The sequence below is a fragment of the Carex rostrata genome, chromosome 31 (assembly GCF_964058835.1).
Source record: "Carex rostrata chromosome 31, lpCarRost1.2, whole genome shotgun sequence".
Taxonomy (NCBI): domain Eukaryota; kingdom Viridiplantae; phylum Streptophyta; class Magnoliopsida; order Poales; family Cyperaceae; genus Carex; species Carex rostrata.
Window position 1 is genome coordinate 489,739 of NC_135948.1, and position 18,476 is coordinate 508,214.

Sequence of the window (18,476 nt, forward strand, 5' to 3'; positions counted from 1 at the left end):
GACAATGATTTTTGCGTATTTTTCTTTGCTTCCTCCGCAAGAACTGGTTCGAAGCCCCCGACTTGCGACCCAAAACCAGCTGGGAAAAATAAAAATACAAAAGAAAGAAAAAATACAACTCAGCGAAATAGGGCTTCTCTCTCTCTCTCTCTCGGACCTCTCTCCAAGCTACTCAAGCCGCCTGGGGCTGACGCCTCTCTCCTCTTTCCCTTTCTCTACACACTCTTAAAATTTTAAAGGGAATAAAAAGGGAGAGAGAATAAAACGCAAATATTTGCTATCCTTTTCTATTCGTAGTCACTCCTCTCTCTCTCTCTCTCTCTTGTCTGTTTCTCGCTTCTCCATTTTTTTTTTTTTTTTTTTGCCTTTTTTGATCTGTCAGAGGGTTTAAATCCTTGTTTGCGTCGATCATGTCTGGAGTACCTGCGGCGGGGTCGGGAGGCGGAGTTAACTTCGGGGGTCGCACCAGTGTACGCGTAGCAGTGATTGGCGACCAGGGAACGGGGAAGTCGAGCCTGATCGTATCCGTGGCCACTGAATCTTTCCCTGAAAACGTACCCAAATTGGTGCCCCCAACTCGGCTCCCGGCTGATTATTATCCTGATCGGGTTCCCATTACCATCATTGATACCTCGTCAAGGTATGAAAATGACTTCTTTCTGATTTGTTTTATTGGTTTGGTTTGATTGGGGGGACGGTGCCTATTAGCATTGCTTGGTTTTGTTTATTCAAGTCTTTTCAACTGGCGGGTTTTGGTGTCTCTGCTGATTTGAGTTGAACCATTGGCTTCAAGTCCAAGTCATGTCTTACTTGATTTCTGTCATGTTGTTGTTCCAATCCAAAAGATGAAAATAACTAAAAAGTAAACCCAGTAAGCTTTCAGGCATTACCTAGGTCAATGGTATCGACCTTTTTTTTTTTTTTTTCATGCCATAAAAATATGTTGAGGATAAACACTGGTTCCTACCTGAATTAGTTAATGGATCGTTTTGTGTATACAATTTCAAAAGTTGTAAATTTTTTTTTGATGATAAGTGTAGTGTGTTAAATGAGCAAGGGCCGGGTCGTCACCTTATTAGTGACGCACCATATCGGACCTTGATTTTATGATTGTGATTGGGTTTCATTTCTAGCCTACCCCTACTTGTTTGGGACTAAAGGCTTGGTTGTTGTTGTTGTTGTTGTTCATAATAAGTGTAGTCCTGAGAACAAGACAAAGCTAATAGCTGAGTGCCAAGCAGCCGATGCCATTGTGCTGACATATGCATGCGACCGGCCTTCTACACTTGACCGGCTCAGCACTTATTGGCTCCCTGAGCTTAGGCGTCTTGAGGTTTCTGTTTGAGCTCTTACTGTCTCACCTTTTTTAAACTTTCCTTTCCTATAAATATTTCACATTATGTTGACAGAACTAATTAAAAGGAAACTTTTGTGGGCTATGAAAATGGAAAGATTGGACTTTCATGTGTAGAGTTTTTTTTTTTTTTTTATTGATATGGACACATTATACTCAGATTTGTATTTTAACTTGCACCCAGAGGAGAGTGAAAAGTATTAATCTGAAAAATATGATACATAAAGTAGGAGCTAAAATATAGTATTAAAGAATGTTAACTCTTGGCAGGAGCTGGGATGGTACCGAGTTTTAACCTTTTCTAGTCATTTTTTTTTGGCATTTATGTGTATATCATGGTAGTTATGTGTTTACTCTTAGTTTAATTGTTTGTGCTGTAATTTTAGGTCAGGGTTCCGGTAATAGTTGTTGGGTGTAAGCTGGATACACGGGATGAACAGCAAATCTCATTGGAGCAGGTCATGACTCCCATCATGCAACAGTTTCGTGAGATTGAGACCTGTATTGAGTGCTCTGCTCTTCGACAAATTCAGGTCTCTCTCTTTCTCTAAAGTTTAAACACACAGTCCTTTTCTTAAATTCATCTCTCGAATCTTGCTATTTTAGTGTTAAAAGTTAAAACCTATGGTGCTATGCTTTTAGGTGCCAGAGGTATTCTACTATGCACAGAAGGCAGTGCTACACCCAACCGCACCTCTCTTTGACCAAGAAACACAGTCACTAAAACCCCGTTGTGTTAGGGCTCTCAAGCGCATCTTCATCCTCTGTGATCACGATAGAGATGGTGCTCTTAGTGATGCTGAGCTCAATGATTTCCAGGTTTGTTTTTATTTTTCTTTCCCTCTATTTTCAGAATTATGTTTTTCTGATTTGGATAGGATGCACATGTATACATTTATAAGCTGGTGGTGAAGAATGTTAGTAAACATGTTCTTACTCACTTCTTTGACCTACTAAGGATAGTTCTTTTGGGTACCTTTAGGAGGAATTGGAGTATATGGGTGTGGGACTGATATTTATATTTATAATATCTGTAAGGGTTTATGGAACATTTATATTTCTTGCGAGGCTATATCTTCCATACTCCCTTTTATTTTTTCTATAATCACTGTCATTGTTCCTATTTCTTGCCACTGACATTGGTAAACATTATTTACAATTCCCTTTTAGGTCAAGTGCTTCAATGCACCACTCCAGCCGACTGAAATTGCAGGCGTGAAACGGGTTGTGCAAGAGAAAATGCCAGATGGAGTCAATGACAATGGACTCACACTTACGGGCTTCCTTTTCTTGCATGCTTTGTTCATAGAGAAAGGCCGCCTTGAGACAACTTGGACGGTGCTAAGGAAATTTGGGTATGATAATGATATTAAACTCAGGGATGATCTCCTTCCAACCACGTTTAAGCGGGCCCCTGATCAGGTAATTCGTTGTTGTGCATTTAATGCGGAAAATAAATATTGTGTTTTTCTTGAAAAACACAATACCTTTTGTACAAGTTGAGTTTTTTTTTATATTATAGAATACAAACCTAAACATTACATACATAACAAACACATACAAGATGATTTGTTTTATACTAAACTGTAGAAAGGAGATTGTTTGTGCCTTGTGTGCTTGTCCTTACTTTATGCAGGGCGAGAAGAGAAGAACTTTCTTGGAGTTTGGTATACTACTGTTAATTGTCAGCTCTGCCTGCTGGGGCTTGTTGACAAACAAACGTAGTTCATTTCTGTCCTATTCTAGTAGAAATACAGAAGATCAAATATACTTGGAACAGACATGCTGTCGAATATTAAAAGAATTGTGAGAATATCAAGTCCAGTCTTGGCTTATAAAACATAAGAGGAAAAGTGGAATCTGGAATAGGCTTGAATTTTCTCACTATTCGGGTTGTGTTCGGTTGACAGTGGAAGAATGGAAGAGTGGGAGAGTATCGTTAAACGAGCCAATTCGATTTCTTGGATAAGGAAAATTCCTCTATACCATCCCTCCCAATAGAATAGAGAATTGGCTCATAGAGGGTTAGAGGAACCTAGTTGTAAAAAAGCAGGGGTTTGACTGCAAAAGTTCAAACCCATTCCACTTTTCCCATTTCCACAATTCCACTCAATTCTTTTCCTGTTCGGCTGGAATAAAGCTTCTATTCCAATCTATTCTCCTTTTCCTCTCCAGCCAAACAGGCCCTCTATTCTCCTTTTCCTGTCCGGCTGGAATAGAGCCTCCAATCTATTCTCCTTTTCCTCTCCAGCCGAACAGGCCCTCTATTATTGAGTGGAACTTGATTTTCCTTGCTCTACATCATAGCTTTTGTATCACACAAGATGTATTGTTTATAAGAAGCTTTCTAGAAGTGAGCTACCAATTTTGTGTGATTATTTTTCATTTTGTTATGAGATGCTTTATTTTTGTAATTTCTTGTAATGGAAATCATGAAGTGCAATGTACATGTTTGTGTTGCAGACAGTAGAGCTAACAAATGAAGCTCTGGAGTTCTTGAAATCATCTTTCTTCATGTATGACATGGACAATGTATGGCTTAAGTTTTTATTTTATTTTATTATTATTATAAAGGTTGTTCTCTTTTGTCTTGCGTCCATATCTTGTCAATTGTATCTACAGGTTAATTTTTTTAGCTATATATGAAGATCTATTTCTATTATTTGGACTTTATTCCAGAAAAATACCTGGCAGCTCATCCTTAGATGCAATTTGGGGACTTCTCAGCACCTAGTTTTTTTTATTGATACTTTGTAGTCATCTCTTCAAATTGTATTTTTGTTTTTTTTTGATAAATCTGCTCATATGGTAAGTAATGGTGTTATTATTTTTATTAATCTGTAGGATGGAACTCTGCGGCCAGCAGAACTCGAGGATCTATTTTCAACCGCACCTGAAAAGTAATGTTCATTGTCTAAGAATTATTCTGGCTTTGCATGCTACAGCTTTGTATTTTCCAAACAAGACATGGCATAACAAGTAGGTCTCCATGATTTAGGAATGGTACATTTGTGCTACTGTGATAAGATACTGTAGAACCAAAGACAGAAAAAGGCCTACAGCATTATACCACTTGTTCATAAGTAGTAATGTAGTGTGGCACTATATTGGATGGCAATTTGATTACTGTGATATCTAACTGAAGTTAATTATTTTGTGTGTGTACCAGTCCCTGGGCTGTTGAAGGGCCCTACACAGATGCTGCTGAGAAAAATGTGTTGGGTGGTTTGACAGTTCAAGGGTTTCTTTCTCAGGTAATGACAATACCAGACATTATTAGTACTTTCTATTTTCTTCTTCTTTTGTTATTCTGGCCAGAACTTTATAGTTAAGCTTTTATGAAGCAATTTAAACATGCTAAAAATGCCAAAACAAACAGGCAACGAGAAAACAGAGAGATAGGATTGCCTATTACCTATCTGGTGTAGATCGTGTTGCACTATTTATTATGTAATAAAGATCATTACCATACTAGTTTTGTCATTACCGTTATTTGCATGTGCTGGTCGATTAGTCCAATTTCTGGTTCAAGCTGAACTGAATCAATAATTTGATTTCAGTGGTCCCTGATGACGCTTCTGGATCCAGCTGCCAGCCTGGCAAATTTGATTTACATTGGGTACACTTCTGATGCTTCGTCAGCATTTCACATCACCAGGAAAAGGCGCCAGGATCGAAAAAAGCAGCAGTCAACTCGTAATGTTTTACAGTGCTTTGTATTTGGGCCCAAAAATGCTGGGAAGTCTGCCCTGCTTAATTCATTTATTGGAAAGTGAGAATTGTTCTTTTTTTCCATGATACTTTACTATTTGTGAGAATTTAAGAATGTCATTTTTTAAGGCAATTAAGGATTCTCTTTTTGCAAATTAAGAACCAAATTATTCAATCATATATGCTAATATATGAAACATCTCTTTTATTTGGATCTAAGTCCCAATATTCATAATATTTTGCCTTCTTGTTTCTAGATTATTTTTATTTTTCTGTTAAGATCTACTGTCCATGTTGCATTTTATTATATACAGATAACAGTCAAGTGCTCTCATTTTTGTAATAAAATCAAGTGTTGAGTGTAGTTTTTGGAAGTCCGTGAAAAAGAAATTGAGTTATCATTCATTTGTTGCTTTACCTCCTTTTGTTATGTTTGATAATTATGATTCTCCATATCCAGGTCATTTGTTGAAAGGTATACATCAACAACCAATGTCCGTTTTGCTGCCAATCAAGTTGAACTGCCAGGGGTAAGCTGTAAACTTTTTCAAAACCTCTCATTTGTTTTTCACTCTGAATTATACTAAGATGCTATAAATTAATTTAGCAGGGTGTAAAAAAGACATTGGTAATGCGAGAAATCCCAGAGGATGACGTGAAAATGATGCTTTCTGACAAGGAGTCATTAGCTGGTTGTGATGTTGCTGTATTTGTTCATGACAGGTAGTTTGTACGAGTATAAACTCAGGAAAAAATAATAATAAATTAATAGTTCAATACCTCTTATGCTATATCCTTGCTACGGGAACTTTTCATTACAGTTCTGACGAGAGTTCGTGGAAGAGAGCAAAAGAGTTACTGATGCTGGTGGCAGCTCATGGTGAGAATACCGGTTATGAGGTTCCTTGTCTCATTGTCTCAGCCAAGGATGATCTTGACCCCTATCCCTTGGCCATTCAGGATTCCACTAGAGTATGCTTCTTGTCTCCTTTATCTTTTGGCTTTCCTTTTTAGGTCTTCTTCCAACTGCACCGAACAATTCAACTTATTTGCACAAGACAACTGGCCATTCCTATAGAACTAACTGTTCAGATGAAAAATGCTTCTTATTTGAGTTCCTTTCTTGTTCTAATTTACCTTATTTGGCTCTTTAGTTATTGCGCTTGGCTAATTAGGCACCCCCTTATCAGGCCCTGAACTTTTCCTCTGTTAAATTTAAACTTTTTAGTTCAATTGGGACAATCCATTGGCTGAAAATACTGTACTACCAATTGAACCAATATCAATTGGCCTTTTTAGTTCAAGGTGCTTTCTGTAAGGGACCAATTCAGACTTCACTCCATAAATTAAAAAAAAGGGTTTTGACTACATCTCTATTGAGTACTAACATGTCAAGGAAATCTGGTCTGGACACACTAACAGCCATTTAGTTTTACATGAAATTTCTAAATATGGAGCAATAAAAATTTTGGGTCCTTCTTGCATAATTTTGCTTTGCTGTCAGCTGTAATTGAATGATTAACATTTGGCTGTTTGGAACTCTTTATAATTTGTCCAAATATGGGTCATTATCTGCCTGCCTGAAGGCTTGGGTTCAACAGGTCGTGGCTGACACTTGATGCCGTTAAACATGAATTTCTCAATGAGTAGTTTCTCTGTTTGTTTAACTGGATATTAAAGATATGGGGATATCTGATACAGGTAAGCCAGGATATGGGGATAGAGACTCCGACACCTGTCAGCTTGAAATTAGGTGACTACAATAATATCTTTCGCAAGATAGTGAGTGCAGCTCAGACACCTCATCTAAGCATCCCTGAAACCGAGGCTGGTAAGACCCGCAAGCAGTACCGCCGCCTTGTTAACCGCTCCCTCATGGTTGTTTCAGGTATACTATTTCCCCTAATATTTGGCCACATGTATATTCTGTGAAATTGCTTTCGCACCTAAAGAAAGCATTGCTGAGTATATAATAGATAAACTAGCAGTTAGTGCTATTGTACAGGTACCATTATGCTATTAGTGAAGATTTTAGTTTTGTAAGTGCCGGTAAATACTGATAGTTCACAAGTCCAAAATAAATAAATATTTGTTTGTCTGTTTACACAAGTGTCTCAATAAAATGTTATTCCCAATTTATTCACCTCAATAGTTTTTTGGGCAATTTGTTGATGTATCTTCCAATAAGTACCTCTGTCACCACGATGTCTTAATTTTGTGCAATTTTTGCACCTTTTGAATGTTGTAATAGTTGGAGCAGCGGTTGCAGTTGTAGGAGTAGCAGCCTACCGAGTATATGCGGCAAGGAAGAGCTCCTCTAGTTGAAGATGCTTATGGTTCTTAGAACCTTGGCAAATTTGTATTTTTTTTTTTTTTTAAATTAGCTTTCTTGTGTTTGTAGTTGGATTTGTACACTTTATAGGGGCGATTTTATGATCATAATAGCCACCAAATGTAGGATTTTGAGCAAGATTTGGAATCGTTGCATTGTTTGCATGCCAAAATTTTCCTTGTGCTTGGATAGGTGAGAATAAAACAACCACAACACCAGCGTAACATTTCCAAATTTTTTCTTTATTGTGTATTTTAAATGTCTGGCTTTCTACACAAGCGATACGTATATTGATAAATATTACAATCACGATAACTGATGAAATAATTTTGAAAATTAAGATAGTAAAATTGTAAAGTGTGTTTTTTTATAGTTTTAAAGACCGTGTAATTTAATATTTTTATCATAAAAATATCGATTTGAGGTATTGGTAAAGTGGATAAGGGTGTTCATAAGCTCACTAATTCTTTTTGACGAGCTTTAGTTTAGAATTTATCGAATTGATCTTAAATGTTGAATTTAAACTATTAAAATCGATCTACTTGAGTGGTGTGTTTATATGTCAAATTTTAAATTTTAAAATTTATAAACCAATCTAATTTGCTAATAATGTTTTAGTTATTTCATATATTGCTCATACCTGTATAAAATTCTACCAATTATGATTTTTAAAATGAGCAAGCCCACGGATAAAAAACAATTTTTGGTCTATGGATAAGCGTCAAATAACACGTAGACTACATTCGGGGTCGAATTTGTTGTTCTACAGTGATTGAAATAATTTGCACGAAATACAGAATATATGCAAGTAATCTCCAATTTTTTATTTTTACTTTGGATCGTATTTACCTAAAAATATTTTTTTTATTGGAACTCCCATAAAATCCTATATTACCAATTAGGCAATTAACAAAGTATTAACTGCGCGCGAGAACTCAATCTAAACCTTGATTGAAATGGAATATTCGTCTACCATGAGGTTGGCTCTGTCATGTTTGTAAGCTCTCATATAACACAGCGCAAAATCAGAATATGCATGGCCACCCTATGATTTCAAAATTTTAGTTATGTAAATTACAACTTATTTGATTTTTTTTTAATATATAATTCTGCATCTTTTATAAAGTATCAAGTGTTTACTCGTAGTCTATTTATTAGAGCTCTATTTTGTTAGTGTGGAAATTTGAGTTCAAATCTCACCTATCACATATTATTTGTTTTAATTCCAACCTCTATTAAGATTTTTCTATTTCCGCCCTTGGGAATATGTGATATAGTTGAGCAAATTGTTGGAGTGGACATAATTTTATAGAAAGAGGGTTCATGTCTTTCATGTTTCACATCTTTTATTTTCTTTTCATAAGTTCAAATAATCGATTCAAATCACTTAACATGATTTTCATATTAAAATTTACTTGAAGATCAAATTATATATTTTTTTGATTTTTTTTACTATTTATTTATATAGGTACAAAATCATTGTTCCTAGACTATTCAAAGACATTGATTTTGTACTTATCTAATAAGATAGTAAAAAAGTTTCAAAAAGAAAATATAAATTTGGTGTCAAATTGTTGCATCTTATTTTTAATATGAATATTATGTTAAGCGGTTCCGACCAGTTTGGAGTTTGAAAACGAATATTAAAGATGTGAAACATAATGAGACATGAAAACATAAAACATTTGAACCCTAGAAATATGATTTTTTATTTTATTTTTCTGAATAAAAAACATAATAAGTATAAGTCTAATAAAAATGTTTTTCAACAAGTTTCATATGTATTTTTCCCATGTTTTTAAACATGAGAAATGCACTTATTATACAGAATAGAGTTGAGAAATTAACAAGCTCATATGTAAGCAGGCAGCCAAACATATTATAAAGTATAAACATACAATTACTTTGTCGGGCCCACAATCGGTGGTCTGGTGCACGATGAGCTGCATGCCGTAAATTAACAATCTAACAAACTTGGCTCCCAAGCTATTGTTCTAATAATATAAGCCCACAATTAATATTGCTAATTAATTTAATTAAATAATAAAAGAAAGGGAAAAATGGAAGTAGGATCTTCATCCGGTATTGATACCGATGTTCCCTTAACAGAAAATGAAAATGGAGAACAAGTAGAGGAAAACGACCAGAATGGCGGGGATCCGCAAGAGATCGCAAAACAGCAAACAGCAGACGAGCGCCGCTGTGAATGCCCTAAGGGAGCCGTGTGCGTGTGCCCCTTCATCCCAGCTTCCTCTCTCGCCACGTGTACCACCGTTTTCCTCCTCCATCACCCCAACCAAGAAAAGTATGTTTCAATGATGCTGCTAATTAGGAGTTTACTGTAGATTCTTTGTAATTGCTGTTTTGGTTCCATTAATGCATAATTTAATTGCTGTAGCGAGGTACATACAAAATTAGTTGGGGGCGAAATCGTTTGGAGCCTCAATTACTTGATGAATGGTTAGTGGAGGCAATCAATTTAAGTGCATTGTTAAAACCAATTGTTAGCTGATTCAAAATTGGCATACATTGAAGCTCAATTGCATCACATAGGATTAGGGGAGGCAAAATTTGGGTTATATTGAACCTTAGTTGCACAATTGAGCAGTTGGTTGATGATTATATTTAGTTCAATTGAGGGACAAATGATGCACATTGGAGTTAAATGGAGGCTTAATTGCATAAGTAGAGACTTATTTGATACCAATACCACCATAGGATGATACAATACCATTACCATTTAATCTCTCTCTATAATTTCTTGCTGTTTCAACAGACACAGCCCAAACCACCTTGCAACACTGTCTTTCCTCTGCCATGGCCTCTCTCACTTCAAGCTTATTTCAGAACGGCGCTTCTACCCTGGGCAGGTTCCTTTGTTAGACTCTCTTTTCGACTCCCCCTCCAGTTCCTCTCCAGTTCTCTTCCTCTTTCCCACACCAGACTCAGTTGACCTGTCAGAGTGGGTCCGGTCAACACCTCTCGAGAAGCGTACTCAGCCAGTGCTCGTGGTTGTCGATGGCACCTGGAGTCAGGCATCGGAAATGGCTAATAACAGTCTCCCTTTTTTGTCCCAGTTTGCCACTTGCGTCTCACTTGGGAGCGAGGTAACGTGTTTTTGTTTTTCTTGATTTTTAGGCCTGATACGTGAGATACTTTTGTACATGCCAAGAACCAACTAACAAATGTATCTAATAGATGGTCGACTGGATACCTTATACCAGGGTTACCATACTGAAGTGGTACGGTACCTGTAAGGTATGTTAATCATTATGTTACCAGTGCGTATTTGTCAAGAAGCCCATGTGTTAAATTTTTGGCAACTAATGCTACTGAGCTGCATAACAGACCTTTTGTTCATTCTTCTTTTCTGTTTTGTTTACTGTATATAGTAAAGTGTCAATAAGCAAGTGAATATATGGAGTAATTTGTTTTAACACGCGGCTATTCTTATTGCAGGTTGAAAGCCAGGGAGGGAGGCCATGTGAATATACCACTCTAGAGGCAATTGCAAAGGCACTAAACATCCTTGAGCCTGATGGTGGTGGTATGGTGGTGGAAACAATGATGATGGTGCGAAGAGCAACAGTTGGAAGGGGACCGGGAGAGCCATCAAATTCAAAATCAAGACCGAAGATGAGGAAAAATAAAGGAAAGGGGTAGATTAGAGGCAACTGCCGACTCAGTTTCAGAAGCTGGATCATTTTGTTCTGATTTTTTTTTTTTTTTTTCTTCTTATTATTGGAAAATTGAGGTAAGACTTGATGGAGATTGTCCTGAAACTTTTCATAGATGATGTAATCTAAGCTTGCTGTCTTGCAATGTGATAGCTGTTTACAGAAGCCCAGTTTTGATTAGCACCTTATTCATGTAATTATTCTTTTGTTACACGTGAAATGTTTGTTACATTGTTCTTGTAACCTTTAAATCTACTAAAAGGATCTATGACTGAGGTACTAATCCCAGAAAGCATTTTGTGAAGAGTTAAATGTTCAAAATCAGAACTAAAAGGAATAAATACCTAAAAACAAAGAATAATCCAACATTTTTGCTTCCATAGGTAGAATTTAAAATTTGCCTCTCGTTTCTTTCATGTTGCCCACTTTTACTGGTTGTCAATGTCCACACAGCTCATTTTATTTATATGCCATCTTCTTTCAAAGATCATTGGATCCCATTATTTCTTTTATTGGTTAATCTTTTAGTAGCCGAGTTGTTAAAAATGAAACGTGTGTACCATTCAATAATGTTTTTCTCTTAGAATAGTAAGCCGCATTAAATAACCTTTCCCTCAAGCACCGGATTCTTTGACTGCATTTATTATTCCAATTGTCCACAAGTTATAAAATGAGGAACAATTAATAGAGCAAACAAGTGGTCATAATTCAGACACTAGTACATTTTGAAAACTCATTACCCTGCATTAATTCTGTTATATAACCGAGGCATGCTGGCAAACGACTTTGGTTTAACGAAGCCAATTCATCTATTAATTTCAAAATTCTATACAAAAGTACCGAATGATATAATCAACACTGGTTATCACATAGGACTACAATGTCTACAAACTGTGAAAAGTATTGAAGTCTACAAGTGTGTCTGAGTCTGGTACCAAACAGTTTTTTTTTTCAAACCTGTAGTAGGTACCAAACAGTTCCCGACCACTCACTGTTTGGAGCTCAAAGAAAAGCCGTGTGTGTATCAGTGTAGTACAAAACATGTTTTGCTTTGCTGACAAGAACCCTTTTTTAAGGCTTTTTCTGACAAAAACTGCAGCACCACAGATGACAAATTATTCCAAGCCCAAAAATTGATAAACAATATTCGTTCTCATGATTTTTTGTTAAATAATAACACCTAAAGTCTTACTTGCAATAACCTTCTGATAATTAGTCTGCAAGAATGCCTACACGCAAGCATTTAGCAAGATGAGTAAATTAAGATTCCATTTTCATATAAGAAAGACCATCACAGGCACTAGAACAAAATTAATGGACATCCCATCAATGTAGTAATTGCTAACTATTTGGGAAAAAAAATAAATGGCAAAGGAAACAAAAGAAAAGAGTTCGAAAAAAAAAAAAAAAAAAAAATAGAAACAAAGAACATCTAGCTTGCCCCTTTCAAACTAAATTTCTCCTCTCTTAAACACCTATAAGCTTGTGATTCGAACTGAATGAAATTTATATTTAAACATCAGAAACCCTTTTTGGTTCAGACAGAAGCCGTTTTTCATCTTCACTATCACTCTCATTCGGCTTGTTCCCACTATGCACCGGAACATTTCCATTTTTAGTTACAGACTGCTGGTACATTACTCCTCCCACAAGGGTAGAAACCAAAGAAACCAAACCGGCAAAATTCGCATGCTTATCCCAGATCATTACATTTATTGCAACTGTCAAGAACTTATTTACCACACCAGTGACTGTAAATGCCGTTGCAGAAATTGCCCTTCGCGCAGCAAAACCAAAGAAGCTTATCAAAAACCCAAATACACAAGAGGCCGAAACTGCCAAAAAGGAGTCCAATTGAAACCAATCATCCGGCTTCGATCGCATTTCAGAAAATATATCACTGTACTCTCCAGTTATGAACCAAAAAAATGGTGCCATCATGAGAGACAGAAGGTTGTTATACAACACGAAACCCCAGGTATTTAACCCCAGATTAGTCACGATGTGCTTGATATACACCATTTCAGTTGTGATAGTGACCAAATATGCAACAGCCCAAGAATAGGCAGTGAGGGTAAAACCAGAATCGGTCAAAACATACCCCACGGCCCCACCCAAGATTATAAAAAGGGACAAAAACGTAAGCCTTGATGGGCATGGTTGTTTCCTAAAGGTAGTATCCGCGATTGCAACTAAGAGAGGGGTCAAACTGCGGAAAACAATAAATGTGTCCACATTGGCATGTTTTAATAAATTGGTGTTTGTGAAAATGGCAAGGTAGAAAACAAAGGCAGCTGGGAGGAACTTTTTGGCAGTTTGGATGGTGAAAGCGTCATGGCAGAGAAACCCTAGCTTGCCGAGGATCCAGACACCTAGGGCTGATGTCAGATATTGCAAAGCAGTTAACAAGGCCGGGTAGGCAAATTTTGTTATAGCATATTTGTTTATTATAGCGAGGAGGCTTGAGGAGAGAGCATAGCCTACCACAAGGCCGGTGGTGGTGGTGGTGAAGGTGGACTGCTTAGAAGCGTCTAGGGAACTCATTGAGTTGCTCAATAAACTCTGCAAAGTTAAATGTAGATTAATAGCTTGTATAAATCAATGGCATTTTCAATTAGAATTTAAAATAACCGAAAGATTTGATTTCTCTCAAATGCACATACCATTAACACAGTTAAGAAACCCATACACTCTTATATGTTTATTAGGTATTTCGTAAAATTGACTGGTTTGGTATTATCTGAATTTGGCAAGATTGAACCCAGGATGATCTATATATGCTGAAAATAATTGAAAAGCTAATGAAAATTTTATTTTTACAAGAAGGTATGATCTAAGCATTCTTGAATTTGCTGTAAAACAAATTGTTGAACTATTATTGAACCAACATGTACTAATACACTTCAAAGGGTATGGATTTGCTGTAAATGTGATGCATTTTTTTTTCACTTTGGTCATTAAGGGTATGATCTAATTTTAAGCAATTTAAAGTCAATTGGTATTGTTCATACATCTAATTTCATGTACTACCCTATCCTCCCGCATAGGAAATGCATAATCAAAATTCTTCCTCTGCCGACTAACAGTCAACAAAATTGACAAAGATATCAAAAATTGACTACAATGTAAAAAGTAATTGCTGAGAAATGCAAAATCCGTTTGGTAATCACTGAGCGAAGGTTAGAGAAATTACCTTTAGCCAGCTACTCTCCAGTAGAGCACGGAGAGGCCAAGTGATACACTATGAGAGAGAAGGAGAGAGGGAGACGGATATCAATATGATCTCTTTCGCCGTGTAAATTGGGGCGATAAAAAAAATTGAAATTTGAACAAAGTTCAAGGCAACAATCGGATTCCTTTTTCTCTAGGGTTTAGCGCACAACTGCATCGAAACTTTAAAGGAGCTCTAATGGCGTACAAGTCTTCTCCATTTGTGACTTCTTAAGAGTTGTTAGAAAATAGAATCGAGATTTGGTTAGATATTTAGGTCTTTTGGTGCAGAATTCGTATCCTCTGCATGAACTCAAAAGGGAATCTTTTGAGTTGATGAATCACAACCATCCAATATGTCTTAAGATTCGTGCGAACTAGATCTGCGCTAATATTGAAAGCCCCCGATGTTATAAGTAGGTGCCGGATTGACTCCGTTTAAAATTAGACGGTTCAGATTCATTAACTCAAAAGATTCCCTTTTGAGTTCATGCAGAGGATACGCGCTGTCAGAGGCGTCGTTTTTTTTTTTTTTTTTTTTTCTGTTTCGAAGATCGTGCAGCAGTCTTTTTGACTTGTATTATTACAAGTATTGGCACCCTTCTTAGATGGACCCACAAATTGAAAGAACGTGTGTAACAATATGTCCAATTATTAATACCCAATTTTTTTTTCTGAATATTACATACTTAATTTATGAAAAATAGTTTATTAGTCACAATTCATATCCCAATTAATAACAAAATTTATCAAAAAAATTTATTTGCTATTAAATATTTAAAATTTTAAGAACTATTTTTTTTGGTCTAAAGGTAAATGCACATGTCCTATTATGTGGGAGATCACAAGATCGAAATCTAAATGAAGGGGGAGGGTTCTTTTATGTACAATTGAATGGAAGTTAGTATGCTAGACATTCTCCTTTCTATATCAAAAAATATATTTGAATTTTGAAGTACAACTAGACATTCTCCTATGGCCTATGGCCTATGCTGTGGCCTCGGATCGGATTCGCTCTACTTTCTTTTTCTAGATTTTACATTAATATTGACGCAATTTTGTGTTTATTCGTCAATGTTTTTTAAATTAGGCCCTGTTAGCTGGTTACTTGTCAATTCTTCTCATATTTAAGAGGAATGTTGGTGAAACAAGAGTCCATGCTTGATTTCATTTATAACGATCTTTAAAATAAAATAAAATAAACATTTCTGCATATTAGAGTGAAAAAACCTCAATATGTAGCCAACATCATGAAATTTAACTTGGATGGATTTTTGGAGTGATTATGGGCTGAATGGTAAAATGGTCCGTAGCGAGCTATTTTGAATGGGCCGAATGCCCTGGATAGAAATTAGGACGAAGATAGAGGTCTCTATCAACGGATTCAACGCTAGCTGAGTAGCTGGGCACTGCACTGATTTTTTTTGTTTTGTTTTTTTTCCTCAATTTAACCAAATCTCGGAGTGCGTATCCTCTGACCCGTCCGATCCGATCCGTATTTTATCGAGTTGAGATGTTTCTGGGTCGGGTACGGGTTAGATTTTGACAAACCCGTTACTTTGGATCGGATCATGGGTTTGCTCTTAATAACCCGTTTATATCCAGACCTGGCCTCTAATCTACGTTTCTACATTCTTACAGAACTTCTCTTTCTATTTACTCCTCCCCTCACGTTTAAAACACTCTTTATTTCTACCCAATGCTGGAGTTACAATTCAAGGCTAAATGTAATTAATCCATATATGATCCAGATTCTAGAACTTTATATGATTTTATTATATTTGCTGACAAACTTAAAATTTTATTTTTTATCACATCTTTATTATTATTTCAGGCACCAGAAAAGCTAAAATGTTGGAGCTATATTTAAGAGTTTTAAGTTTAATTTGAATTTGAATTGTTATGTTTTTTTTTTTTATTTCATGGATTTTATATCCGATTGTTATATGTCGCTGCCTTTTTTTTTTTTAGGATGTTACATTCTGGATATGTTTTTTTTTTTATGGATGTTATATGCTAAATTATTTCTATTTTATTTATGTTTGTCACTTTTATTTGTACCTAGTTTTAATAAAAAATAGTAAAAAGATATATAATAGATTTTTGAACAAAATTATAACCCGTTTAACCCGCATAACCCGTATATTAAAAAGTAGATGGGTTGGGTTGGGTTATGGGTGGGTCAAATAAAGAATTTTTTTTAACCCGGTGTAATCGGGTTGGATTCAAATTTTAATAAAATATCATCGGCCTGCCCGTTGTACACCCCTACCTCTGAGATATCTCAATTTTTTTTTCGAAGAAATATGGTCTCTATTTAGGGATAGCGGTAGCGCGGGGATCAAAATCTGCTGTTATTTTCGTGCATGAACAGCCTGCTATTCCTGCTTTTTCAAATTCAGTCATTGATTTGTTTCAAAATGCGTGTACAGAAAAGTTTTGAAAAAAGTTGCTTTGAGATTTGTTTCCAAAAAAAATTGAACGGTTGGATTCGGAAAAGTAGGGATAGCAGGGTTAAAATCTCTTGACAGAGATGATTAATTTCTGGAAATTCAAGATTGTATTATTTCATTCTTGATCAATCAATACAAGTGCATAGTATACAGTATATATAGCAAATACTAACTAGCCTAATCATGGTTACACTCTGTTAACCAGAGTTGTAACAGCCTAATTAACTCACTAACAATAATATTGCTAACTGCCTAATAATGAGTGATTAAGCCACTGTATCATCTCTAGTTGTGCTGTTAATGGACTTATTCAGTGGGACTCTATTAAGGGTTACTGTTCACCGGAAGAGAATAGAGCGGATTTCATTCCATAGTGCAGGGAGGCAGTGCTATTTAAACTTTGAGATTCGTGCATAACATATTTGTGCGGTTAAGATTTTCTTAAAAAAAACACTCAAATTTGAGATATCTCATAGGATGCGAAACTTTTTTTTTTAGGAAAAACCCGTAGGCATTGATCATTTAAATAAATAAAAGTGTTCAAAATTACAGAACAAGTAAATTGCTGAAAGTGGAAAACAAATACCAGTAAAGCTAAAAATTAAACTACAGACTTAAAACTAGAAATTAAAGTGTGTGACACTTGAAATTTAATTCTACTGAGGTCACACTTTTGGAGACTTCCATCATTTCTCAGAGGATGCGAATAGGGGTGTCAATGGGTACGATACGGGGAGGGTGGAACCATTTTCATACCCATACCCACTAAGAATTGATCTTACCCATATCCTACCCATACCCGTTAAGAATTTTTCTTACCCTACCCTACCCATACCCGTTATGATTAACGGGTAACGAAACGGTAGTGGGTGAATAACGAAAATACCAATATAATGGTTCGGACAGCATATGATCAATTTTGTCATTTGTTACATTCTTTCTTCTAACATTTCATTCCATCTCATTCAATTATTAAATATATATATTCATAGTATAACCTTGAGAAAACTGACATGTAATGCAAAATTCAGATGCTAACACCTGAGCTAATATTAATGGATTACTTATTTAGACCAAACAATACATTATTGCCAGAAAATAAGGTGAGGATATATTTTTTTTGAAACATAGAATATTTTCATTTGTAGAATTGAGAAAAAGGTAATGACGATGAATAAGGAAGAACACAAGAAAATGAATTCGTTGATATATATGTCTCTAGCGTTGATACAGGCATACAACAATATGAAAAGAAGAAAAATAAATAAATTGAATATAATATTTATATATTTATATATTTATATATAATATATTTCATATAATTATCCATTACCCAACGGGTACGAAATAACCTTTATCCGTATCCATACCCGTTTATCTAATGAAAAAAAATCTTTACCCATATCCATACGCAATAAACTAACGAAAAAAAAACTTTACCCATACCCGTCTTATCGAATACGATACATGTAGGGTAAATGAGTAAACGGGTGTCATTGTCACCCCTGGATGCGAATTGCACGTGTCGATGGTGCAACTGGCGTCCTTGTCAACAAACGAACGGATAAAATTAAGATGCATCAAATTAACATATCTCAAAGGTTATTTTTCTTACTAATTGATTTTGTATTAAATAAATTCAAAAATTTTAAAATTTTACATATATATGTATCATTTATAAAGTAGATGAATTTCAACTACTTAAATTTATCATTTAAAATTAATTTAATAAATTTTTG

The 18,476-nt window shown here is 35.6% G+C and overlaps 3 protein-coding genes across 4 annotated transcripts; 2 read left to right on the top strand and 1 right to left on the bottom strand.

Annotated features, from left to right (window-relative positions):
• LOC144547287 (mitochondrial Rho GTPase 1-like) lies at nt 1–7,631 on the top strand. 2 transcript variants are annotated; one of them, XM_078295896.1, is made up of 14 exons: nt 1–640; nt 1,201–1,333; nt 1,741–1,887; nt 1,997–2,173; nt 2,525–2,776; nt 3,818–3,886; nt 4,199–4,254; nt 4,524–4,608; nt 4,915–5,126; nt 5,526–5,595; nt 5,673–5,788; nt 5,887–6,037; nt 6,767–6,953; nt 7,317–7,631. In XM_078295896.1, the coding sequence occupies exons 1-14, from the start codon at nt 411–413 to the stop codon at nt 7,388–7,390; spliced, it is 1,959 nt and encodes a 652-aa protein (XP_078152022.1). In that variant the 5' UTR covers nt 1–410; the 3' UTR covers nt 7,391–7,631. The 2 variants fall into 2 exon arrangements, with proteins under 2 accessions (XP_078152022.1, XP_078152023.1); XM_078295897.1 differs by having other exon boundaries at nt 5,676–5,788.
• Nucleotides 7,632–9,457: 1,826 nt separating this feature from the next.
• LOC144547172 (uncharacterized) lies at nt 9,458–11,220 on the top strand. Its single transcript, XM_078295762.1, has 3 exons — nt 9,458–9,702; nt 10,174–10,504; nt 10,857–11,220. Exons 1-3 carry the CDS (start codon nt 9,458–9,460, stop codon nt 11,058–11,060), a joined length of 780 nt encoding a protein of 259 aa, XP_078151888.1. The 3' UTR covers nt 11,061–11,220.
• A 1,125-nt stretch (nt 11,221–12,345) lies between these two features.
• LOC144547291 (GDP-fucose transporter 1-like) lies at nt 12,346–14,576 on the bottom strand. Its single transcript, XM_078295901.1, has 2 exons — nt 14,268–14,576; nt 12,346–13,636 (listed from the first exon to the last, which is right to left on the bottom strand). Exon 2 carries the CDS (start codon nt 13,616–13,618, stop codon nt 12,587–12,589), a length of 1,032 nt encoding a protein of 343 aa, XP_078152027.1. The 5' UTR covers nt 13,619–13,636; nt 14,268–14,576; the 3' UTR covers nt 12,346–12,586.
• Between the last annotated feature and the right edge of the window lie 3,900 nt (nt 14,577–18,476).

Bases quoted from the DNA above. Each gene is read 5' to 3' on its own strand.
- LOC144547172 (XM_078295762.1), top strand. From the start codon at position 9,458: ATGGAAGTAGGATCTTCATCCGGTATTGATACCGATGTTCCCTTAACA. The intron at 9,703-10,173 runs GTATGTTTCAAT...CTGTTTCAACAG, and splicing joins CATCACCCCAACCAAGAAAA to ACACAGCCCAAACCACCTTG. The intron at 10,505-10,856 runs GTAACGTGTTTT...TTCTTATTGCAG, and splicing joins GCGTCTCACTTGGGAGCGAG to GTTGAAAGCCAGGGAGGGAG.
- LOC144547287 (XM_078295896.1), top strand. From the start codon at position 411: ATGTCTGGAGTACCTGCGGCGGGGTCGGGAGGCGGAGTTAACTTCGGG. The intron at 1,888-1,996 runs GTCTCTCTCTTT...CTATGCTTTTAG, and splicing joins CTGCTCTTCGACAAATTCAG to GTGCCAGAGGTATTCTACTA. The intron at 4,255-4,523 runs GTAATGTTCATT...TGTGTGTACCAG, and splicing joins TTTTCAACCGCACCTGAAAA to TCCCTGGGCTGTTGAAGGGC.
- LOC144547291 (XM_078295901.1), bottom strand. From the start codon at position 13,618: ATGAGTTCCCTAGACGCTTCTAAGCAGTCCACCTTCACCACCACCACC.